General features: G+C 42.6%; 1 protein-coding gene and 1 pseudogene across 1 annotated transcript; one reads left to right on the top strand and one right to left on the bottom strand.

Annotated features, from left to right (window-relative positions):
* The first annotated feature begins 924 nt into the window (after positions 1-924).
* On the top strand, positions 925-1,855 carry LOC145063517 (17.9 kDa class II heat shock protein pseudogene; annotated as a pseudogene).
* Positions 1,856-2,266: 411 nt separating this feature from the next.
* On the bottom strand, positions 2,267-3,254 carry LOC145064208 (uncharacterized). Its single transcript, XM_079011697.1, has 2 exons — positions 2,696-3,254; positions 2,267-2,535 (listed from the first exon to the last, which is right to left on the bottom strand). Exons 1-2 carry the CDS (start codon positions 3,252-3,254, stop codon positions 2,267-2,269), a joined length of 828 nt encoding a protein of 275 aa, XP_078867823.1.
* Positions 3,255-26,153: the final 22,899 nt, after the last annotated feature.

Below are 26,153 nucleotides of genomic sequence, written 5' to 3' on the forward strand. Positions count from 1 at the left end.
GAAATTTTTGTAAGTAGATAGCCAAAATGGTGTGTAAAATATTAAGTGAGTATTATATTTATAGAGGTAAAAAGATATATTTTTTTTTCAAAAATTGATCGTTAAACGGTCAAATTGACCGTTTGAATTGACCTCTATACGTGTGGCCTTGCGCCGAGTTGTCCACATGTTATGATGGGGCGGTGCCAAGTAGCTCAACGGCATGGAGGGAGCCCAACTCATCTCCTCCGTGCTGTTTTCGTATCATACCTAGCAACCTTAAAAAATTGCAAGGAAGGGAGGGTGATTTTGGGAAGACGAGATGAAGCTCTCGTGGTTGTGGTGAGGATGAGAAAAGCTATAGCGTAGGGAAGTGACGACCGGAGAAATTTAGAGGGATCGTCTGCAGAGGAAATAGATTCATGCTCATTTTGTTTCATAAAAAACGTGCACAAAACTCAATAAAACCATATACATAATGCATATTTTTTTTATTAACCATGCTAGATTTATTGTATTCTAATTGCTTTTTTCTAGTAATGGTTTGTGTTTTAATCCTTTTAATAATAATAAATTAAATAAATATATGAAAGAAATTGAAAAGTGATTATTAAGTCATTTTGTTTGATTGTTCTAAAAAATATTAACCATTTCGTTATTTTCGTAAATCCAAAAATCAAAATTTACCGTTATCCACTCATTCTTTGCTTTAGACTTGTAATGTTAAGTCAAATTTTTTTGAACCAAATTAAAACAAAAATATCACAACATGAATATCATTAACGTTTTCATTTGATTAAAATATTTATTTAAATAATATAGAAATTATAAATAATATTTTTATAGTAAGATTTTTTTATGACAAAGACAGAATTATCGGGCATTGGATATCAACAAACCTCATTCCCCCGGGTCAAAAGAAGCTGCTAGAAGCTCCTCGTATCCGTTTCCTCTTTCCCCTTCTTTCTAGAAACTACATTTACTTCTTCTTCTTCTTCTTCCTCTAGGCTCTACCATATAAATCCACCTTCAGGATGTTTGATTCTGCATTCTGCAACCACACAGCATCTTGACTAGTACTTTATCCTTCAATTGCGCTCGAATTTTGAGGAAAAGGTCAACAGAAATCGATATGGACATCAGTACTCTAATGGGTTTCGATTCGCCGTTTTTGCACAACCTCCACCATATCCTTGCAGCCACCGACGACACCACCACCAACAACAAATCAAGCAATGCCGGACCTACTGGCGCTTATGTCCGTGACGCTAGAGCAATGGCTGCAACTCCGGCTGATGTGAAGGAGTATCCCAACTCATACGTCTTCATCGTCGACATGCCTGGTCTGAAGTCCGGAGATATCAAGGTCCAGGTGGAGGAAGACAACGTGTTGGTGATAAGTGGAGAGAGAAAAAGGGAACACGATCAGGAAGAGAAGGAAGGAGTGAAGTACGTGAGGATGGAGAGGAGGATCGGGAAGTTTATGAGGAAGTTTGTGTTGCCGGAAAATGCCAATTTGGAGAAGATATCGGCGATTTGTCAAGATGGAGTGCTTACAGTGACGGTGGAGAAACTGCCACCTCCGGAGCCCAAGAAGCCGAAGACGATTCAGGTCCAGGTTGCTTGAAGAACAGAATCTACTTTATGTTGTTTTGCTCTGTTTTTGTAATGGTTTGCTCTTTTGCTCTGTTTGATCTCGTAGTTATAATCAATCTACTGTTGTTGGTTTTTAAAGTCAATATTTGGTCGTTTTGTTGTACTTCGGTTTGTAACAATTTAAATGTGAAATTAAAATGGTTTCTTTGTAACTATGTGTGTGTCAGTTTTGTGCCCCAATTTGCAGAAATAAATTTTATATACGAAGTAATGGCATGGACACGTTCGTTATATTAAACACATAAAACGAATGGAATCGAAAATCGGATTAAAAGTTATTTTAACTGTATTTAAATGCTTTTAAAATTAAATTAAGTGAGTTACTATTAATTAAAAAAAAACAAACATACATACAAAAAAACTAATATTCGTTCATTTTATGTTGGTAAAAATATTCCACCACATCTTCTCTTGAAACACATTTCACTGTTATGAATTTCAACAACTCGTTCTAAAAACTCATTCGTTCCAGGCACGAACTCCTCAATTAGAATAACAACTTCGTTCGGATCATACGTGTAAATCGTTCGACCTTCATCTTCAATAATCATATTATGCATTATAATACATGCTAGGACCATTTGTTTGATTCTTTTTTTATCTCAGAGTCGTGTAACATATTCACCACATGTCATGTTTGCTTGAGGACTCCAAATGCCCTTTTGATATCCTTTCTCGCCGATTCCTGTTTTTCTGTAAACAATTTTGCATTTTCACTTCGAGAAACCGAGTATGCCTTCATTAATGTAAAATAATCCGGGTATATCCCATCACCAAGGTAGTAACCGTATTTGTACGCGTGCCCGTTTACCGTGAACGTCATATCAGATGCTTTGTCAGTCCAAATATCGTTGAAAATAGGAGATTGGTCAAGAACATTAATGTCGTTGTTAGACCCCGCTACTCCGAAGAAGGCATGTCATATCTATAAATGTTGAGATGCAACAGCTTCTAGGATGATATTTGGTTTACCTATATCTCTTCGAGTGAACTTAACCACGTCATTCATTTGGACATTTTTCGCAAGCCACATGCGTACAATCTAGACTGCCAAGCATACCTAAAAATCTATGCTTCTCTTTATGAGCTGAATATAATCTCTCAATATCACGTTGAGTAGGTTTGCACAAATATTGTTCGTGAAAAACTTCATAGACGCATGCAGAAAACCAATCTACACATTCAACTACAGTCCTTTCGGAGACTTTCAAGTATTCGTCTGATGCATCAAATGTTATACCGTATCCCAAATACCTAAGAGCATCCGTACATTTTTGTATACTACTAAAACCCATTCTTCCTCTAGCGTCGGGTTTTTGTTTGAAAAAATCATAGCGAGATTCTAAAGCATTACTAATACGTAAAAATATCGCATTATTCGAACAGAAACAACATTCGAACGAGTCATCATTATAAAGACAATTATCGGCAAAGTAATCACATACCAATAAGTCGTGTGCAGCTTGACGATCACGATTGACGACCACTCTTGTACGAGCAACATTCGAACTTTCTTCGTCGTGAATGTGTTGAACAATGTTGAAGAATGTCTCGATAAATTCTACGTCGTCATCCGAGTCAAAAGTTTTTAAGAATTCCATGTGTTTTGTGGAATCCATGTGCATGTGTTTTGTAGTTTTAGAGAATGAAGGTTTTAGAGAACGAAGGTGTAAGATTTGGTGAAAATGGAAGGTTTTAATTATATGTATTGAATTGAGTTTGAAAAAAAAATAACAAATAGTCGTTCAACGGTCAAGAAAGCGATACACCAATCAAGTTTTGCGTTTAAAATCGTCGTCGACAACACGATGCCTAACGACCATGCTCGACCACGATTTGTCGGGGTGCTGTGCACGGATATTTCTCGTGGCCACATGGACCACGGATGCTCTCGTTGAGAGTATACCATATGGCCTTAGTTCAAAAGATAAAACAATGGGATAATGACTTAAAATGGTAATATATTTTTCGATTTGTATACATTTGGTCACTGAGTTTTTTTTTTCCTTCAACATTACCCTTTCAACTTGTTAAACTGTATACATTTAGTCCTTATGACCGGCTACTCCAGGTCAGCCGGTAAAAATGACTTAATAGGGTAATACGTTTCTCATTTTGTATACATTTAGTCCTTAATATTTTTGTACATATTTAGTCCTTAATATTTTTTTTGGTGCAAAATAAGTCATTTTTGTTTTTTATATTAATTCAGTATTTATGAATGATTTCTTTAGATTTTTCTCACAAAATCTTACATGGGACAATCATTAATGAGATGTTTTGGGGCTTTTGATGCTTTTGTCCATCGCGATCTCAACTACTTGGTTACTTAGATCATGTGTTCTGAACGTCATCACTTCTTCATACGATCTCGGTTTTTAATGATCTTTATATCCATGTATTTGTATTTTAGTCTACTACACCTTTCTTTTAGATTACTCCCTTTAAAGTAATATATTTTTTACTTATGATCTTTATATCAATACGTTTTTTATGAATACATGTATGGATGTTTCTTTTTTATAAAATCGTAAGTAAAAATATATTACATTTTAACGGGAGTAATCTTAACGAAAGTTATAATAGACTCAAAAAACGAACATGTGAATATAAAGCTCGTTAAAATATGATATCGTGTGAAGAAGTTACGACGTTGAGAACACAAGACCTACGCAACCAAGCAGTCAAGATCACGATAAACATACAACACCAAACACCTCATCAACGATTATCACACGTAAGATGTCACGAGAAAAACCTAAATAAATCATTCATAAGTACTGAATGAGTACAAAAACAAACATGTCTTATTTTGAAACAAAAAATGTCAAGGACTAAATGTGTACAAAAATATTAATGACTAAATATGTACAAAATGAAAAATATATTACCCTATTAAGTCGTTTTTCTTGACTAACCTAGAGTAACTGGTCATAAGGATTGAATGTGTCCAGTTTAACAAGTTGAAGGAGGTAATATAGACGAAAAAAACTCAGTGACAAAATGTATACAAATCGAAAAATATATTACCCTTTTAAGTCATTATTGATGGGTTTTAAGCAAGGGTCTAAATGGCGTGAGGCGTGGCGTGGCGGCAAGGCCAAGCCTCAAGCTTAACGAGCCATGGCGAGCCCACGGCGTTTTTCAAGGCGTGATGTAAGGCGGCGATTTTGTATTAATTTAAAATTATATTACCACATAAATATAAATTTATATTAAATATAACTACTTATTAGAAGTGTTAGATCAATAACTAATAACAAAAAGTTAACAAAAACCACAATACTTGTATCTCCGATTTGAAAAGACATAACGAAGAGAAAAAACTGTGTCTCAAACGAAAAAACACGCGTCATAACACGCCATAACGCGCCATGGCGCGCCATATCACGCCTTGCCACGCGTTACGCCTAACAGCAACGTTATGAAGCTTTTCGTAACGGCGAAGCCACGCCTCACGCCATGGCGCGCCTTGGCGCGTGCCATGGCGCGCCTTTTAGAACACTGGTTTTAAGCATAAGAACAATCCTATGTGCTCATACAAACCCTAATGCTTGGATCTAGGTTTCTCTATTGTACATGCTTTGAATCCAAGACTTACAAACCTAGATCTATCATATATAATTCAAATTATCATAAAGAAAAACAGATCTAAGTGATTTACCTTTTTCAAGTAGCTTGAATCCTTGCAATCTTCTTGATCTTGAACTTAGAGTCACAATTGTAACTCCTCTAATGGTTCACAAACCCCACAAGCAAGAAGGAAATATGAGAGAGGGTGAGAGATGCGAGAAATCGGCCCTAGGGTTCTCTTAGAAGTAGGTGTAGCCGATTTCCATAACCTGGGGTCTTATTTATACTTGCAGGCTGCTAGGGTTTCAGTCTAAACCCTAATGGACAACTTAGCCACCAAGCAGCTCAAGGAACCTTCTGGAATAAGGCCTTGGACGAAAATATGATGGATCCCCATCATAATTTCGTCCCCCCTTTAGTCCATTAGGTTTCCTTAACCCAAAACTCAACTATTACACATTTGACAGTTTATACCCCTTTATTTAATTAATCTCTTTTAGTCATCAAATTAATTCCTAATTAATTTATGACCAATACTAATTAAATAAATATGATTTCTCCTTTAATATATTATTCTAATAATATATTAATAAACCATAATATTCTCTCTCTCACTCTCCTTAAATTACCTTGTCAAGTTACTTTGGAGAAGGCAACCGAAAAGGACCATGCACAACCGGGTCAAGTACATACCAAATATAGTTACGGGCTTAGACACTAATCCAACAGTCTCCCACTTGGATAAGTCTAGTAACTATAATGTAAGTATATTCCTATTAGCAATCGTAGCTCTCAAATACGCTGTCGCAATCTGATCTTATCAGTAACCTGTCCTTTAGATAAGGGATCGTACAGTCCTCTGTTCTAGATATCGTGCGGACAATCACACGGAACATAGTCATACTTATTGTCCAGCAGTTTGTTTTTATCGATCTCATATTCATTTGACATAGAACTTAATTGAACACATCAATTCAGTCTTGACCGGGCCGACACATAAGTCAAATCAAATCATCGAGGGGCCCTGATATCGCTTTTACCCTCTTAGGATAAAAGAAACAGATAAAATTTGACTTATATGCATTTACTATTCACTAATCAAATCATACACAACAATGCGTTTTATAACATCAAGTTACTGATGCGTTTTCGCATTATCAATGCACAACCAATCAACAAACAATAAACCATATATCTAGGTTTTAAGACCATATGATATTATCGTCTTGCGATCACTCGTGATAAATTCCATGAAGTGATTCCAACAAGTGCGGGTTTATTCCAATGCTCAAAACTTGTTCATAAGCACTCATGAATGTTGTATCAAACCTTTGCTATGTCTAATACCTTTTAGACAATCTACACACCTATTCATGATAGTCTTCATTCATATCTACTTCCAACATATGAACGACTATGGACCATTCGAATAATTCGATTATTCTTAATAACTCAATTATTCAGGAAGTCAAAACATGCAAAGTGAAAAAATAGTTAAACAATTAACATAAGACAATAGCTTTACTTATAAATAATACTCCTTAATTTAATCATCAAATGTCAATTACATTTATCTATTACATGTTTCCAAACTATCTAATCTAAACTAATATCGTCCTTCAGCCCGATGCTCCTAGCGTGCTGCAAGTGCTGAACCATACTCAGTCCCTTCGTAAGCGGATCTGCTGGGTTATCCTCTGACGATACCCTCTTTACTATGAGGTGTCCTTCTTCTACCCAATGTCGGATAAAGTGATATTTTTTGTCGATATGTCAAGATCTACCATGATCCCTTGGTTCCTTGGTTAAGGCAACCGCTCCTTCATTATCACAGAAAATTTCCATAGGCTCCTTTATGGCAGGTACAACTCCAAGGTCTCCAATGAAGTTCTTCAACCATATCGCCTCTTTTGACGCTTCGCTTGCTGCAATGTACTCTGATTCGCACGTTGAATCAGCTACGGTTTCTTGCTTGGAACTTTTCCAAATCACTGCTCCTCCATTAAGGGTAAAGACCTAGCCCGAATGTGAATGGTAGTTGTCCCTGTTGGTCTGAAAGATGGCGTCACTATACCCTTGCACCTTTAAGTCATCACTCCCACCGAGGACTAGAAACCATTCCTTGGTCCTCCGAAGGTACTTAAGAATGTTCTTGACTACGGTCCAATGTGCTCTGCCAGGGTTCCCTTGATATCTACTGACCATACTCAAAGCAAAGGCCACATCAGAGCGAGTACAAGTCATAGCATACATAATCGAGCCAACTGCGGAAGCGTATGGTACTCTGCTCATTTCTGCTATCTCGACTTTGGTACTTTGGCATTGAGTCTTACTCAACTTGGCATTACTTTGGATTGGTAACTCTCCCTTCTTTGAGTTTTCCATACTAAAACGTTTTAGTACTTTCTTCAAGTAAGTATTCTGACTAAGTCCTATTAGTATCTTACTTCGGTCTCTCACTATCCTTATTCCCAGAATATAAGAAGCCTCTCCGAGGTCCTTCGTAGCGAAGCACTTCCTGAGCCAGGACTTAACTTCCTGCAGTGTCGGGATGTCGTTTCCTATGAGCAGTATGTTATCGACATACAATACGAGGAAGCTAACTATACTCCCACTGGATTTGACATATACACATGATTCATCTTCGCTTCGTACAGACCCAAACTCTTTGACTTTCTCATCGAAGCAAAGATTCCATCTGCGAGATGCTTGCTTAAGTCCATAAATGGACTTCTCAAGCTTGCACACCCTATTGGGATGCTTCTCATTGACAATAGCCTCTGGCTGAGCCATGTAAACATCCTCAGCCAACTTCCTATTAAGGAAAGCGGTTTTGACATCCATTTTCCATATTCCATAATCATGAAATGCAACAATGGCCAACATCACCCTAATAGACTTAATTTTGGCAACTAGTGAGAAGGTCTCATCCTAGTCAACTCCAGAAGTTTGAGTAAAACCCTTCGCAACCAGTCGTGCCTTATATGTGTGTACCTTTCCATCCATGTCGGTATTCTTCTTGAAGATCCAATTGCACCCAACCGTCTTACGCCCGGGCACATGGTCAACCAAATTCCAAACTCGGTTGTCGTACATGGACTGAATCTCGCTGTACATCGCCTCTTTCCATTTTGCAGACTCCAGGTGTAACGCCCCGTTTATTTAAATAAATTAATAAATATAAGTCCCAGGCTAATTTGTGAAGAATTTTTGAAGTTGGGGGTTAAAAGTGTAAGTTTCAGAATAGTTTTGTAAGTATTTATGAAGGAAGGGGCTGAATGGTAATTTCAGGACCTATTATGAAGAGATTCTTGAAGTCAGGGTCGAATTGGTAAATTATGGACTAGGTTTGAAAATAAATCTGAAAGTGAGGGGTTGTTAGTGTCATTATGGGATTAACTTTTGGGAGACCCGGGTATATATCCCTTGGGGTGGAGTCTGCGGGACTTCAGCAGTGTGGGATTGTGTCTACGGGACTTCAGCAGTGTGAGGTGAGTTTCCTTCAAGTGGGAACGGGTCTAAGGCCACAATGCCGACCCGTTCAGTTAGCAGTAGTTCCGGACTTCGGTCCGATGCAGTAGTTAGTATGTTTGATGCCTTCGTGGCTCAGACAGGATTTATGTGTTTTGTGTTATGTGTTATGTGTTCTGGGCAACAGCCCGATGCAGTATGCAGTATATGTGTTTATGCTAGTTGATATCTTATGCTATGCTATGTTCAGTCAGTTTCCGGACTTCGGTCCGATGCAGGGGGCAAGGCCCCAGTTAGTCCGGACTTCGGTCCGATGCAGGGGACAAGGTCCCAGTCAGTTTCCGGACATTGGTCCGATGTAGGGGGCAAGGCCCCAGTTAGTCCGGACTTCGGTCCGATGCAGGGGACAAGGTCACAGTCAGTTTCCGGACTTCGGTCCGATGCAGGGGGCAAGGCCCCAGTTAGTCCGGACTTCGGTTCGATGCAGGGGACAAGGTCCCAGTCAGTTTTCGGACTTCGGTCCGATGCAGGGGGCAAGGCCCAGTTAGTCCGGACCTCGGACCGATGCAGTGGGCAAGGCCTAGTATGTGCTTTATATGTATTGTATGGTATGTGGTAGTTTGGGGGAGCTCACTAAGCTTCGTGCTTACGATTTTCAGTTTTGGTTTCAGGTACTCAGTTTTCAAAAGAGGAGCTCGGAAAGATTGCAGTGCACACACCGTTTGTTCAGCCTGGGATGTTTATACTCTGATATATTTGACAGTTGTTAAGATATTTTGAGATAAATTCTTTATGACTCTTATATGACATTTGATGAATATGGTTTTATTACTAATTTTAAAAGAAATTTTTAGACTGTATTTTTGGGATGTTACAAGTTGGTATCTGAGCCAGGGCACGGGTCATGTGTTCGACGGGGACGTCGAACCCTATAATGGGGGGTGAAAGTGGGTTAGATCTGATCCCGCATCGGCTGGGAAGGAGAACTAAGCATTCCTTATAAGGGGTGTGGATACCTTCACTATCACAACGCGTTTCAAAGCCGTGAGGGCAGCAGATCCCATAAGAACTCTGCAGTTAAGCGTGCTCGGGCGGGAGTAGTACCAGGATGGGTGCCCCCCTGGGAAGTCCTCGTGCCGAGTGGCCCAAAGCGGACATTACTGTGATACGTGCTAGAGGGGGATGTTACAAATGGTATCAGAGCCTTGGTTTGAGGGATTCGGGCACACTCCCGAGTGTGTCTGAACTCAAACTAAGGAAGTGGTATAAAGTTTTCAAAAGAAAAAAAAAACCATGGTTACAAAAGAATTTTGAGAAAAGAAAATAATTTTAGAAAAAGTATAAAGAAAGGAGTTTTAGAAAAAGCGAAAAGAGTTTTGAAAAGAGAAAAGGGTGTGGTGCATGCAATCAGCCGAGCTCAAGTAAGTACTCCCAAATTACCCATACAAGTTTATGTTATTATTGTCAGTTTCGGTTTCAGTAGAACAACATGCTAGTATAGGACTAAGGATCTAGGAGGATGCCTTATGTGCCTGCTTTATGTGTTTCATCTTGATAAGAATTTCATGCTAGTATTAAGTAGACAGTAGTAGGATAGCCTGTGTAGGTTATGGCTGATAGTATGAGTTTAGCATTGTATCCTAGTATAGTTTCTTGTCATGAGAATAGTTTTGTCTGAGTATGTTTCCTTTATCCGAATGCTGTTTGCTTTGTGCTTGTGGGACTCTGAGTTATGGGAGTTAGCCATTAGGTGAATACGTCACATCACATGTGATCAGGGTTGAATAATCTTAGAGTTCTGGATTTGGCCCTACTGCGCAGCTCTTGTTTGAGTCTAACTGTTGTAGGGACGAGACTTTTACTTGAAGGATTATCCGAGCCTCATTGCATGTGATGGTATTCAGGTGGTGGCTAATTGGCATTACAAGGAGGCCTTCAACAGCTGAGGACTGGTTTGGGTGGAGTCAGAAGTTCCCTAGGGAAAGCCTAGGAAGGTAGTAGCAGAGATCAGTAGCAGTAGAGTGACTTGGTGGAGTTGAGGCAGTTCTTGAGGAAAGTATGGATAGATGTGGAAGGTAGTATGGGCCCGTACTACTGAAAGCAGAGGATCCGTACTCGAATCAAGGAAGGCTGAGATGAATCCAGGGAACTTGTAGTGTGTGAGATCCCTCGCGATTGGGTGAGTATTGTGATGTTAGTGATGGCATGTTGCCGAGTATAGTGACACTACGTGGTAGACCAGATGGTAGTTCTGGTGTCGACAGGGGATCAGGCTCGGACTCTGGAGCTGGGCAGATTGATGATCAGATGAGAGAGTTCATTTCATTTGAGAGTTTTGCGCAGTATCACTGACCAGACTCCTGTGATCCTCAGTGTGATCAAGGAGGGCATTATGGAGATTTGTGATGAGAGGCCGAGTGCATTCTGCACTGAGATAGCAGTCATGATAGAGACCCGTACGTTGATGTTTCGGGAATTCGCAGTTTGTGAGGCTCCAGATTGTCATGGGGGTTAGGGACCCCATTGTTAGCGATAGATGGTTGGCAGATGTTGCCAACACTTTTCGTACCAGACGTTGTCTCGAAAGGAGACAAGATCTGACTTACTTCCTGTTTTCTGAGGGATAGAGCACGAGATTGATGGGAAGAGGTTAGTAGTGATTTGGGGGATGATGTGGTTGATGTTATGTCATGGGATGACTTCCAGACCAGATTCTGGGCAGAGTGTGCCCAGGCGATTGAGGCGCAACAGTTGGCGCAAGAGTTGTTAGATCTACACCAGAAGACTAAGACTGTGACAGAGATCGCTGCCAAGTCTCGGGAAAGAGCTTATATGGTACCATAGTATGCAGCAGATGAGGAAATGAAGAAGGTAAGTTATCAGAACATACTATAGAATTATAGCAGGGAGATTGTGAGTATCTCGGGGTGCAAGACCCTGAATGATATGACTTCCATAGCTCGAGAGCGGGATATGGACTTGGAGCACATTGGTAAGAGGGAACCAGATTAGTTACTCATATTGAAGGGTCTCGAGAGGAGACCCAAGATTTCGGATTAGCTTTCGAGAGACCAGTAGGACCAGATTCGGTGTAGCACTTGCGGGAGTAGGGAGTACAACGTCATCTTGGTTTATTCCAAGACCGAGGAGTAGCACGAGAAGCACCTGAGGGAGGTGCTAGAGACTTTGAGGAGGGAGAGAATTTTCGCAAGGTTCTCTAATTGTGAGTTCTGGTTGCGCGGGGTGCAATTTCTTGGGCACCTTGTCAATCAGAAGGATATTCTAGTCGATCCGGCTAAGTTAGAGGCCGTGATGCAGTGGGAGATTCCGAGGTCTCCAATTGAGATTCGGAGCTTCCTGGGTTTACGGGTTATTACCGGAGATTTATTCGAATTTTTTAGAGTTGTGTGATCTTTTGGATTAGCTAGTGTTGGAAACACTAGCAATGGTAAGTGTGGTTTCTAGCAGATTGGTCATGGGTGGTGAGAAGGATTGGGAATTCTTCCAGTTTTGTGTGCTGTAGGGCATTAGCTGAATCAAAGTGGGGGAGAATCACCCAAGGATTCAGAAGCGAGGCAGTTTTGAGACTAGGATAAGTTTCACATCCTTATTGGGAAGGAAGATAGCCCAAGTGGTTGTATGGTTTGAGGATAGTGTGAGATGGAAGTTCGTAAAAGCGTGCCAATAAGGAGATCGCGTTCTCGTGATGTTACTAGTAAGCCTTAGTGAATCAGGTTTGGGATTCCATTCAGGACATGAGTTCAGTTAAGTGCGGGGCAAGCGCGTGTTCGATCCAGTATTAGAGTGTTGTAAGCCCGCGGGTGTAGCCGTAGCATTCACTAGTAGTCAGATAGCATCAGAGTGTTGTAAGTCTGCGGGTGTGGCCGTAGCATTCACCAGCAGTTAGATAGCATCAGAGTGTTGTAAGCCTGCGGGTGTAGCCGTAACATTCACTAGCAGTCAGATAGTATTAGAGTGTTGTAAGTCTGCGGGTGTAGCCTTAGCATTCACAAGATTAGCAGATAGTACTAGAGTGATGTGAGTCTGTGGGTGTAGCCGCAGCCTTCACTAGGTTGGTAGATAGCGTGAGTGCGTTGTTAGGATGCAGAAAGATCAGTAGTACCCACCAGTTCGGGTATAGCAGTGAGGAAAATGGAAATCCACGGATTGGATTTCGGAATTTCCCAGACGAATGAGACCTGGTTAAGCCAGTGATAAGATTGTAGAAGCGCCGCTATAGAGATGAGAGCAAGGAAGCAGTGGACTGCTTAAGGTCATTTATGACATGAGGCTACCAATGGTCATGTAGCAATCACTTTTAGCCTTGGGTTTGGTGATGTCAGGATTTGACGTATGGACTCGATCAGTTAGATCATAAAGTTATTAGAGCCTCAGTGGCATGATAACTAGTGGCAGCTAGTTCTAGAGAAGGAACTTGTTCAGAAGTCGTGTGAGGCGACCAAGTGGGAGTCTTTTGGCTCCGCAGCCGGGCTGGAACCCGGTATTTCAGATGAATGGCGGAAAATTGAGACCAGGTAGGTCTCGGTAGATGTTAGGAAGCAGCCATGTGACAGCATACAGTTTCAGACAGTTTAGTGTTTCGGGCAGTTCAGTGTTCAGACAATTCAGTGTTTCGGGCAGTTCAATGTTCAAGTAGTTCAGTGTTTAGACAGCTCGGTGTTTCAGGCAGTTACAGCTCTCGGGTAATGTTAGTAATTGTGCCCTAAGTTGCAAGTACAGACAGGATAGCTGGTTTGTTAGGAAGTGACAAGTCACTCACAGCGGAAATAGCTGAGCATTGGCCAAGTATAAGTGATCTACAAGGATAATTGGGTTTGTGAACCTGTTTTGTAGTGGAAATTTTCAAGCTAGCAGAAGTTGAGTAGTCAGTTGAGAGATAAGCAGGCTGGTTTCATCGATAATAATTTGGTATGAGTGGTCTGTCAGGGAATCAGACCATCTCAAGGCAACAGATATCAGTCGGAATAGATGTGATCTTGTCGCGAGGGTTGGTCACAGTTACCCTAGAAAGGCTAAGGTGTGCCCAGGATGGTGACCAGGTTACTAGAGTGGTTTGAAGTGAAAGGAATGATTTCGAGGACAAAATCTAATTTAAGTGGGGGAGAGTTGTAACGCCCCGTTTATTTAAATAAATTAATAAATATAAGTCCCAGGCTAATTTGTGAAGAATTTTAGAAGTTGGGGGTTAAAAGTGTAAGTTTCAGAATAGTTTTGTAAGTATTTATGAAGGAAGGGGCTGAATGGTAATTTCAGGACCTATTATGAAGAGATTCTTAAAGTCAGGGTCGAATTGGTAAATTATGGACTAGGTTTGAAAATAAATCTAAAAGTGAGGGGCTGTTAGTGTCATTATGGGATTAACTTTTGGGAGATCCGGGTATATATCCCTTATGGGAACCCTAACCCTACGAGGGTATCAGCTGCCACTCATATCTTCAGCCGCCGGGTAGCACCCCCTTCAGCCGACACCACCTATTTCCTCCACCCTTCGGTCACTCTGGCTGCCAATCGACCGCCGACTTCATGCCAACGTCGCTGCCACCATTGGAAGCTGCCGACAGTCAAGTTTCGCCATGTCTTACGTCGCCGGCAAGGGCCGCAAACAACCAGCAGACACCGTCTTTCTTCTTCTAGTTTCCGTTGATGTCGCCGTCGTTTCCTGCGGTGGTTCTCTGTTATATTTTGGGTGCCACCACCACTGTGAGGGTTCACAGATCAACCATCGAGATGGTTGTAGCTATTTTGGAACGCTACCCTCCGTATCTCTCTTCTTTTCATTTCCGCCGCCTGCTACCGCAAGGGTGGAGGTGGTTAGATGCATTCGGGCAGAGCACTCATGTATGTTCCGGACTGATACCCTTGGGAAACCATCGTCACCACCGTGAGGTGGTGGCTGTTATTGCGAAATTCGCCATTGCCGCCGCCTCTCCGGGGTTCTGCCGCCGTCAAGCGCCACCAGGTGGTGGTTGTGTTACTTTTCCAAGAATAAGGGTGGGTCTGTGTTATTTCAGTGATGTATGATTGGGATTGTTTGATCGGAACGCCGGGAATAGCCACCGCCAACACCGTGAGGTGGTGGCTGCCGCCAAGCACCGCCGCCGGCCACCATGGTGTGGCTATGTGTGTGTGTGTGATTACTTAGTCTGTGTGTGATTAGTTTAGTGTGTGTGTATGGTTAATTGAGATTAGCCTTGTAAATTGTAACATGAATTTTGGATTAATGAAAAGAATCAAAACCACCACCGTAAGGTGGTGGCCGCCGCCGTAAGCCGCCATAGACCACCACTACCCGAAGTGGTAGTGGATGGTGCCCCACTAGCAAACCCTAATGGGCTTAGAGATTGGTGTTGGGCCTATTGGGCCATGGTTGGGTGGAAGACCCTAATTGTTAGCATTTGGGCCTTGGACCTGTTTGGACCCATTTTTGGGCCATTGGGATTGGATTGTGAATTAAGCCCAAATTATTCCATGCCATTTATCTAATAGAGTAAATGAATTAATTGATTAAGTCCTTAATGGAATAAGTGAGAAAACCCTAAATTTGAGAAGTTATGGGGACACACACACACGAGAATTATTTAATAAGTGAAATATTAATTAATAATCATTGGCAGGAATTAATGTAAGTAATAATGGACTTAATGGATTAAGTCCTTAATGGATTAAGTCCCTAGTGTGTTAAGTCCTTAGTGGGTTAAGTAAGAAACACTTAACCCTAGTTATTATTTGATGTGAAACCCTAATTTCACTGGGGCTTTGTGTTGGGCCATCCGAGAATAATCAAATGGACTAGAGTAATTAGTTGCGCTTTAGGGTAAGACCTAAATGAAGGATTGGGCCCAATTTGGAAAATTGGGCCATATGTTGGGCTTTGACCCGTAGTTGACTTTGGGCCTATGGATTGGGCCTTGGGCTTGGGTAAGCCAAGCTAGGGGTAATGTAGTAATTATCCAAAGCATGTATCTTTAGTTGTGTGTTAGAACCCAATTATTAATTGGGTGTTATTTGGTGTTGACAGTTCGGGAATCTGTCAGCCGGCAGTTGGGGTGGATCTGCGGGACTTCAGCAGTGTGGGATTGTGTCTACGGGACTTCAGCAGTGTGAGGTGAGTTTCCTTCAAGTAGGAACGGGTCTAAGGCCACAATGCCGACCCGTTCAGTTAGCAGTAGTTCCGGACTTCGGTCCGATGCAGTAGTTAGTATGTTTGATGCCTTCGTGGCTCAAACAGGATTTATGTGTTTTGTGTTATGTGTTATGTGTTCCGGGCAACAGCCCGATGCAGTGTGCAGTATATGTGTTTATGCTAGTTGATATCTTGTGCTATGCTATGTTCAGTCAGTTTCCGGACTTCGGTCCGATGCAGGGGGCAAGGCCCCAGTTAGTCCGGACTTCGGTCCGATGCAGGGGACAAGGTCCCAGTCAGTTTTCGGACTTTGGTCCGATGCAGGGGGCAAGGCCCCAGTTAGTCTGGACTTCGGTCCGATGCAGGGGACAAGGTCCCAGTCAGTTTCCGGACTTCGGTCCGATGCAGGGGGCAAGGCCCCAGTTAGTCCGGACTTCGGTCCGATGCAGGGGACAAGGTCCCAGTCAGTTTTCGGACTTCGGTCCGATGCAGGGGGCAAGGCCCAGTTAGTCCGGACCTCGGTTCGATGCAGTGGGCAAGGCCCAGTATGTGCTTTATATGTATTGTATAGTATGTGGTAGTTTGGGGGAGCTCACTAAGCTTCGTGCTTACGATTTTCAGTTTTGGTTTCAGGTACTCAGTTTTCAAAAGAGGAGCTCGGAAAGATTGCAGTGCACACACCGTTTGTTCAGCCTGGGATGTTTATACTCTGATATATTTGACAGTTGTTAAGATATTTTGAGATAAATTCTTTATGACTCTTATATGACATTTGATGAATATGGTTTTATTACTAATTTTAAAAGAAATTTTTAGACTGTATTTTTGGGATGTTACAAGTTGGTATCAGAGCCAGGGCACGGGTCATGTGTTCGACGGGGACGTCGAACCCTATAATGGGGGGTGAAAGTGGGTTAGATCTGATCCCGCATCGGCTGGGAAGGAGAACTAAGCATTCCTTATAAGGGGTGTGGATACCTTCACTATCACAACGCGTTTCAAAGCCGTGAGGGCAGCAGATCCCATAAGAACTCTGCAGTTAAGCGTGCTCGGGCGGGAGTAGTACCAGGATGGGTGCCCCCCTGGGAAGTCCTCGTGCCGAGTGGCCCAAAGCGGACAATACTGTGATACGTGCTAGAGGGGGATGTTACAAATGGTATCAGAGCCTTGGTTTGAGGGATTCGGGCACACTCCCGAGTGTGTCTGAACTCAAACTAAGGAAGTGGTATAAAGTTTTCAAAAGAAAAAAAAACCATGGTTACAAAAGAATTTTGAGAAAGGAAAATAATTTTAGAAAAAGTATAAAGAAAGGAGTTTTAGAAAAAGCGAAAAGAGTTTTGAAAAGAGAAAAGGGTGTGGTGCATGCAATCAGCCGAGCTCAAGTAAGTACTCCCAAATTACCCATACAAGTTTATGTTATGATTTTCAGTTTCGGTTTCAGTAGAACAGCATGCTAGTATAGGACTAAGGATCTAGGAGGATGCCTTATGTGCCTGCTTTATGTGTTTCATCTTGATAAGAATTTCATGCTAGTATTAAGTAGACAGTAGTAGGATAGCCTGTGTAGGTTATGGCTGATAGTATGAGTTTAGCATTGTATCCTAGTATAGTTTCTTGTCATGAGAATAGTTTTGCCTGAGTATGTTTCCTTTATCCGAATGCTGTTTGCTTTGTGCTTGTGGGACTCTGAGTTATGGGAGTTAGCCATTACGTGAATACGTCACATCACATGTGATCAGGGTTGAATAATCTTAGAGTGCTGGATTTGGCCCTACTGCGCAGCTCTTGTTTGAGTCTAACTGTTGTAGGGACGAGACTTTTACTTGAAGGATTATCCGAGCCTCATTGCATGTGATGGTATTCAGGTGGTGGCTAATTGGCATTACAAGGAGGCCTTCAACAGCTGAGGACTGGTTTGGGTGGAGTCAGAAGTTCCCTAGGGAAAGCCTAGGAAGGTAGTAGCAGAGATCAGTAGCAGTAGAGTGACTTGGTGGAGTTGAGGCAGTTCTTGAGGAAAGTATGGATAGATGTGGAAGGTAGTATGGGCCCGTACTACTGAAAGCAGAGGATCCGTACTCGAATCAAGGAAGGCTGAGATGAATCCAGGGAACTTGTAGTGTGTGAGATCCCTCGCGATTGGGTGAGTATTGTGATGTTAGTGATGGCATGTTGCCGAGTATAGTGACACTACGTGGTAGACCAGATGGTAGTTCTGGTGTCGACAGGGGATCAGGCTCGGACTCTGGAGCTGGGCAGATTGATGATCAGATGAGAGAGTTCATTTCATTTGAGAGTTTTGCGCAGTATCACTGACCAGACTCCTGTGATCCTCAGTGTGATCAAGGAGGGCATTATGGAGATTTGTGATGAGAGGCCGAGTGCATTCTGCACTGAGATAGCAGTCATGATAGAGACCCGTACGTTGATGTTTCGGGAATTCGCAGTTTGTGAGGCTCCAGATTGTCATGGGGGTTAGGGACCCCATTGTTAGCGATAGATGGTTGGCAGATGTTGCCAACACTTTTCGTACCAGACGTTGTCTCGAAAGGAGACAAGATCTGACTTACTTCCTGTTTTCTGAGGGATAGAGCACGAGATTGATGGGAAAAGGTTAGTAGTGATTTGGGGGATGATGTGGTTGATGTTATGTCATGGGATGACTTCCAGACCAGATTCTGGGCAGAGTGTGCCCAGGCGATTGAGGCGCAACAGTTGGCGCAAGAGTTGTTAGATCTACACCAGAAGACTAAGACTGTGACAGAGATCGCTGCCAAGTCTCGGGAAAGAGCTTATATGGTACCATAGTATGCAGCAGATGAGGAAATGAAGAAGGTAAGTTATCAGAACATACTATAGAATTATAGCAGGGAGATTGTGAGTATCTCGGGGTGCAAGACCCTGAATGATATGACTTCCATAGCTCGAGAGCGGGATATGGACTTGGAGCACATTGGTAAGAGGGAACCAGATTAGTTACTCATATTGAAGGGTCTCGAGAGGAGACCCAAGATTTCGGATTAGCTTTCGAGAGACCAGTAGGACCAGATTCGGTGTAGCACTTGCGGGAGTAGGGAGTACAACGTCATCTTGGTTTATTCCAAGACCGAGGAGTAGCACGAGAAGCACCTGAGGGAGGTGCTAGAGACTTTGAGGAGGGAGAGAATTTTCGCAAGGTTCTCTAATTGTGAGTTCTGGTTGCGCGGGGTGAAATTTCTTGGGCACCTTGTCAATCAGAAGGATATTCTAGTCGATCCGGCTAAGTTAGAGGCCGTGATGCAGTGGGAGATTCCGAGGTCTCCAATTGAGATTCGGAGCTTCCTGGGTTTACGGGTTATTACCGGAGATTTATTCGAATTTTTTAGAGTTGTGTGATCTTTTGGATTAGCTAGTGTTGGAAACACTAGCAATGGTAAGTGTGGTTTCTAGCAGATTGGTCATGGGTGGTGAGAAGGATTGGGAATTCTTCCAGTTTTGTGTGCTGTAGGGCATTAGCTGAATCAAAGTGGGGGAGAATCACCCAAGGATTCAGAAGCGAGGCAGTTTTGAGACTAGGATAAGTTTCACATCCTTATTGGGAAGGAAGATAGCCCAAGTGGTTGTATGGTTTGAGGATAGTGTGAGATGGAAGTTCGTAAAAGCGTGCCAATAAGGAGATCGCGTTCTCGTGATGTTACTAGTAAGCCTTAGGGAATCAGGTTTGGGATTCCATTCAGGACATGAGTTCAGTTAAGTGCGGGGCAAGCGCGTGTTCGATCCAGTATTAGAGTGTTGTAAGCCCGCGGGTGTAGCCGTAGCATTCACTAGTAGTCAGATAGCATCAGAGTGTTGTAAGTCTGCGGGTGTGGCCGTAGCATTCACCAGCAGTTAGATAGCATCAGAGTGTTGTAAGCCTGCGGGTGTAGCCGTAGCATTCACTAGCAGTCAGATAGTATTAGAGTGTTGTAAGTCTGCGGGTGTAGCCGTAGCATTCACAAGATTAGCAGATAGTACTAGAGTGATGTGAGTCTGTGGGTGTAGCCGCAGCCTTCACTAGGTTGGTAGATAGCGTGAGTGCGTTGTTAGGATGCAGAAAGATCAGTAGTACCCACCAGTTCGGGTATAGCAGTGAGGAAAATGGAAATCCACGGATTGGATTTCGGAATTTCCCAGACGGATGAGACCTGGTTAAGCCAGTGATAAGATTGTAGAAGCGCCGCTATAGAGATGGGAGCAAGGAAGCAGTGGACTGCTTAAGGTCATTTATGACATGAGGCTACCAATGGTCATGTAGCAATCACTTTTAGCCTTGGGTTTGGTGATGTCAGGATTTGACGTATGGACTCGATCAGTTAGATCATAAAGTTATTAGAGCCTCAGTGGCATGATAACTAGTGGCAGCTAGTTCTAGAGAAGGAACTTGTTCAGAAGTCGTGTGAGGCGACCAAGTGGGAGTCTTTTGGCTCCGCAGCCGGGCTGGAACCCGGTATTTCAGATGAATGGCGGAAAATTGAGACCAGGTAGGTCTCGGTAGATGTTAGGAAGCAGCCATGTGACAGCATACAGTTTCAGACAGTTTAGTGTTTCGGGCAGTTCAGTGTTCAGACAATTCAGTGTTTCGGGCAGTTCAATGTTCAAGTAGTTCAGTGTTTAGACAGCTCGGTGTTTCAGGCAGTTACAGCTCTCGGGTAATGTTAGTAATTGTGCCCTAAGTTGCAAGTACAGACAGGATAGCTGGTTTGTTAGGAAGTGACAAGTCACTCACAGCGGAAATAGCTGAGCATTGGCCAAGTATAAGTGATCTACAAGGATAATTGGGTTTGTGAACCTGTTTTGTAGTGGAAATTTTCAAGCTAGCAGAAGTTGAGTAGTCAGTTGAGAGATAAGCAGGCTGGTTTCATCGATAATAATTTGGTATGAGTGGTCTGTCAGGGAATCAGACCATCTCAAGGCAACAGATATCAGTCGGAATAGATGTGATCTTGTCGCGAGGGTTGGTCACAGTTACCCTAGAAAGGCTAAGGTGTGCCCAGGATGGTGACCAGGTTACTAGAGTGGTTTGAAGTGAAAGGAATGATTTCGAGGACAAAATCTAATTTAAGTGGGGGAGAGTTGTAACGCCCCGTTTATTTAAATAAATTAATAAATATAAGTCCCAGGCTAATTTGTGAAGAATTTTAGAAGTTGGGGGTTAAAAGTGTAAGTTTCAGAATAGTTTTGTAAGTATTTATGAAGGAAGGGGCTGAATGGTAATTTCAGGACCTATTATGAAGAGATTCTTAAAGTCAGGGTCGAATTGGTAAATTATGGACTAGGTTTGAAAATAAATCTAAAAGTGAGGGGCTGTTAGTGTCATTATGGGATTAACTTTTGGGAGATCCGGGTATATATCCCTTATGGGAACCCTAACCCTACGAGGGTATCAGCTGCCACTCATATCTTCAGCCGCCGGGTAGCACCCCCTTCAGCCGACACCACCTATTTCCTCCACCCTTCGGTCACTCTGGCTGCCAATCGACCGCCGACTTCATGCCAACGTCGCTGCCACCATTGGAAGCTGCCGACAGTCAAGTTTCGCCATGTCTTACGTCGCCGGCAAGGGCCGCAAACAACCAGCAGACACCGTCTTTCTTCTTCTAGTTTCCGTTGATGTCGCCGTCGTTTCCTGCGGTGGTTCTCTGTTATATTTTGGGTGCCACCACCACTGTGAGGGTTCACAGATCAACCATCGAGATGGTTGTAGCTATTTTGGAACGCTACCCTCCGTATCTCTCTTCTTTTCATTTCCGCCGCCTGCTACCGCAAGGGTGGAGGTGGTTAGATGCATTCGGGCAGAGCACTCATGTATGTTCCGGACTGATACCCTTGGGAAACCATCGTCACCACCGTGAGGTGGTGGCTGTTATTGCGAAATTCGCCATTGCCGCCGCCTCTCCGGGGTTCTGCCGCCGTCAAGCGCCACCAGGTGGTGGTTGTGTTACTTTTCCAAGAATAAGGGTGGGTCTGTGTTATTTCAGTGATGTATGATTGGGATTGTTTGATCGGAACGCCGGGAATAGCCACCGCCAACACCGTGAGGTGGTGGCTGCCGCCAAGCACCGCCGCCGGCCACCATGGTGTGGCTATGTGTGTGTGTGTGATTACTTAGTCTGTGTGTGATTAGTTTAGTGTGTGTGTATGGTTAATTGAGATTAGCCTTGTAAATTGTAACATGAATTTTGGATTAATGAAAAGAATCAAAACCACCACCGTAAGCCGCCATAGACCACCACTACCCGAAGTGGTAGTGGATGGTGCCCCACTAGCAAACCCTAATGGGCTTAGAGATTGGTGTTGGGCCTATTGGGCCATGGTTGGGTGGAAGACCCTAATTGTTAGCATTTGGGCCTTGGACCTGTTTGGACCCATTTTTGGGCCATTGGGATTGGATTGTGAATTAAGCCCAAATTATTCCATGCCATTTATCTAATAGAGTAAATGAATTAATTGATTAAGTCCTTAATGGAATAAGTGAGAAAACCCTAAATTTGAGAAGTTATGGGGACACACACACACGAGAATTATTTAATAAGTGAAATATTAATTAATAATCATTGGCAGGAATTAATGTAAGTAATAATGGACTTAATGGATTAAGTCCCTAGTGTGTTAAGTCCTTAGTGGGTTAAGTAAGAAACACTTAACCCTAGTTATCATTTGATGTGAAACCCTAATTTCACTGGGGCTTTGTGTTGGGCCATCCGAGAATAATCAAATGGACTAGAGTAATTAGTTGGGCTTTAGGGTAAGACCCAAATGAAGGATTGGGCCCAATTTGGAAAATTGGGCCATATGTTGGGCTTTGACCCGTAGTTGACTTTGGGCCTATGGATTGGGCCTTGGGCTTGGGTAAGCCAAGCTAGGGGTAATGTAGTAATTATCCAAAGCATGTATCTTTAGTTGTGTGTTAGAACCCAATTATTAATTGGGTGTTATTTGGTGTTGACAGTTCGGGAACGGGTCTATGGCCACAATGCCGACCCGTTCAGTTAGCAGTAGTTCCAGATTTCGGTCCGATGCAGTAGTTAGTATGTTTGATGCCTTCGTGGCTCAGACAGGATTTATGTGTTTTGTATTATGTCTTATGTGTTCCGGGCAACAGCCCGATGCAGTATGCAGTATATGTGTTTATGCTAGTTGATATGTTATGCTATGCTATGTTCAGTCAGTTTCCGGACTTCGGTCCAATGCAGGGGGCAAGGCCCCAGTTAGTTCGGACTTCGGTCCGATGCAGGGGACAAGGTCCCAGTCAGTTTCCGGACTTTGGTCCGATGCAGGGGGAAAGGCCCCAGTTAGTCCGGACTTCGGTCCGATGCAGGGGACAAGGTCCCAGTCAGTTTCCGGACTTCGGTCCGATGCAGGGGGCAAGGCCCCAGTTAGTCCGGACTTCGGTCCGATGCAGGGGACAAGGTCCCAGTCAGTTTCCGGACTTCGGTCCGATGCAGGGGGCAAGGCCCTAGTTAGTACGGACCTCGGTCCGATGCAGTGGGCAAGGCCCAGTATGTGCTTTATATGTATTGTATGGTATGTGGTAGTTTGGGGGAGCTCACTAAGCTTCGTGCTTACGGTTTTCAGTTTTGGTTTCAGGTACTCAGTTTTCAAAAGAGGAGCTCGGAAAGATTGCAGTGCACACACCGTTTGTTCAGCCTGGGATGTTTATACTCTGATATATCTGACAGTTGTTAAGATATTTTGAGATAAATTCTTTATGACTCTTATATGACGTTTGATGAATATGGTTTTATTAATAATTTTAAAAGAAATTTTCAGACTGTATTTTTGGGATGTTACACCAGGCCTGCCATGGCTTCCTTATAGTTGTTAGGTTCATCTAAATTTATTAGTGTACTATCACTAATATACGTGTCCCCTTCTGTAGTAATATGAAAACCATATAACTGGGGTTGAACTCTAACTCTTTCGGAACGTCTAAGAGGTAAGGACTCGTCAATCGGTTCAACCGGAGTTTCCTCCTTGGGTTGAGCGCCAGTGTTAGAGCTTCCTTCATCGCTCGACTCTTGAATCTCTTCAAGATCGATTTGCCTCCCACTTTCTCCTTGGCTTATGTGTTCTCGCTCTCGGAAAACCCCTCTCTTTGCAACGAAGACAACATTGTCGCTCGGTCTATAGAAGAGATATCCAAAGGATTTCTGCGGGTAGCCGATGAAAATACACCGCTCACTACGAGGTTCAAGCTTGTCGTGAGTCTCTCGTCTTACAAAAGCTTCGCAAACCCAAACCTTGATATGTGCCAACGAGGGAGCTTTCCCTGTCCACATCTCGTGAGGTGTTTTGGCAACCTTCTTTATAGGGACTAAGTTAAGGATATGGGCGGCAGTCTCTAAGGCATACCCCCAGAATGAGATAGGTAGTGAAGCATGACTCATCATGGAATGAACCATGTCCAACAAGGTTCAATTAAGCCTCTCAGCCACACCGTTCAATTGCGGTGTCCTAGGTGGCGTCAACTGCGAAACTATTCCGCATTCCTTGAGGTAGTCGTGGAATTCAAGACTTAGGTACTCTCCTCCTCGATCGGATCGAAGCATCTTGATCTTCCTGCCCAATTGATTCTCCACTTCTTGTTTAAACTCTTTGAACTTTTCAAAGGCTTCTGACTTGTGCTTGATTAAATAGATATACCCATATCTATTATAATCATCGATGAAAGTCATATAGAAGTGGTTCGTATCCCTTATGCTGCATCTAAAGGGCCCACACACATCGGTGTGTATGAGATCCAATAGACCCTCACCCCTAGCACAAGTGCCAGAGAATGGTGACTTGGTCATCTTTCCAAGTAAACAAGACTCGCACACGTCATTATCCCTAAGGTCGAATGACTCCAACACTCCATCCTTTTGGATTTGGGCTATGCGTTTCTTGTTAAGATATCCAAGACGAAAATGCCGCAAGCATGCTTTATCCATACTACTGGAAGAATCCACACACAATACATCATTTCCTAGGTTATCTACAACCATAACAGTTTCATAAATTCCATTACAAGGCAATGCTTCAAGATATAAAACACCATTTAGATAAGCATAAATTGAACCTTTCTCATTATCAAACGAATATCTAAATCCTTGTATAAACAAACCATGAAATGAAATGATGTTTCTTGCCATATCTAGCGAATAGCAACAATTATTTAAATCTAAACCTAATTCATTACTAAGCGCTAAAGAATACACTCCAATCTTGGTGACAGGCGACGATCTTCTGTTCCCCATGATTAGATTTATTCTTCCACACTCCACATCATCCCTATCTCTTTTTAGTCCCTGCAAATCAGAACATATGTGAAAACCACATCCTGTATCAAGAACCCAAGAAATAACATGTGATGAATTATTAGATTTAATTGTGTAAATACCTGCGAAAGACGACTTGATCTTTCCATCCTTGATGGCTTGCAGATATTCCGGGAAACTTCTTTTCCAATGTCCTATTTTGTGGCAGTGGTGGCACTTTGCCTCTTTAGGGTTTAAGTTGGTCTTAGCAGAACCAACTTTGGTTCCACTAGAAGAGGTACCATCGTGGGGTTTACCCTTGTGGTGGCTCTTGGAGGGATCCTTCCTCTTCTTGCCCCTCCTTTGCCCTATGGCCAAAATAGGAGCAGCGGTTGGAGTGGGAGTTGATGCAACATACTTGTCTTTGAGATTGCACTCAGCAGTTCTCAGCAATCCTTGGAGCTTGCTCAAGGTGACCTCTTCCTTATTCATGTGATAGGTCATGCGGAACTGGTTGTAGCAGGGAGGCAAGGAGTGAAGGATAATGTCAATTGCCAGGTCTTCATCAAAGTTAACATTCAACTTCAGCAGACGATCAACATATCTCTGCATCTTTTGCAGATGAGCGGTAAGGGACTCTCCACTGCCCATTTTTGCAGTGATCATCGAAGTGATGATCTCATACCTCTCTTGCCTCGCACTTCAGCTCCTTATCGAGGACATACTCTTTGTCCTCGTAATGAGTGACCATTCGGATGTTGCGGATCTAATCATTGAAATATTTATGATACATTTTTAATTGATTTAGTTGAAAAAATTGAAGTTTATTTTCATCTATTTATGTATCAAATTCTTTGATTCGTAATTACAATGTTTAAGTATAACTTTGTTACCAAAGTTGTTGGTTTTTACCAAATATATATGTTAATTTGTACCATTTTTATTTTCACTTTTTATACAATAATACATAAAAGTTGATCTAGGTTTGTTAATTATTTGCAAGAAAGTCATAAAAATATTAAAAAATCACTTTGAAGATTAAAAAAATTTGTTTCTTTAGATTTTAGTTTATTTTAGTA

This window comes from Lactuca serriola, chromosome 7 (assembly GCF_051521515.1).
Source record: "Lactuca serriola cultivar US96UC23 chromosome 7, Lser_US96UC23_V15, whole genome shotgun sequence".
NCBI lineage: Eukaryota > Viridiplantae > Streptophyta > Magnoliopsida > Asterales > Asteraceae > Lactuca > Lactuca serriola.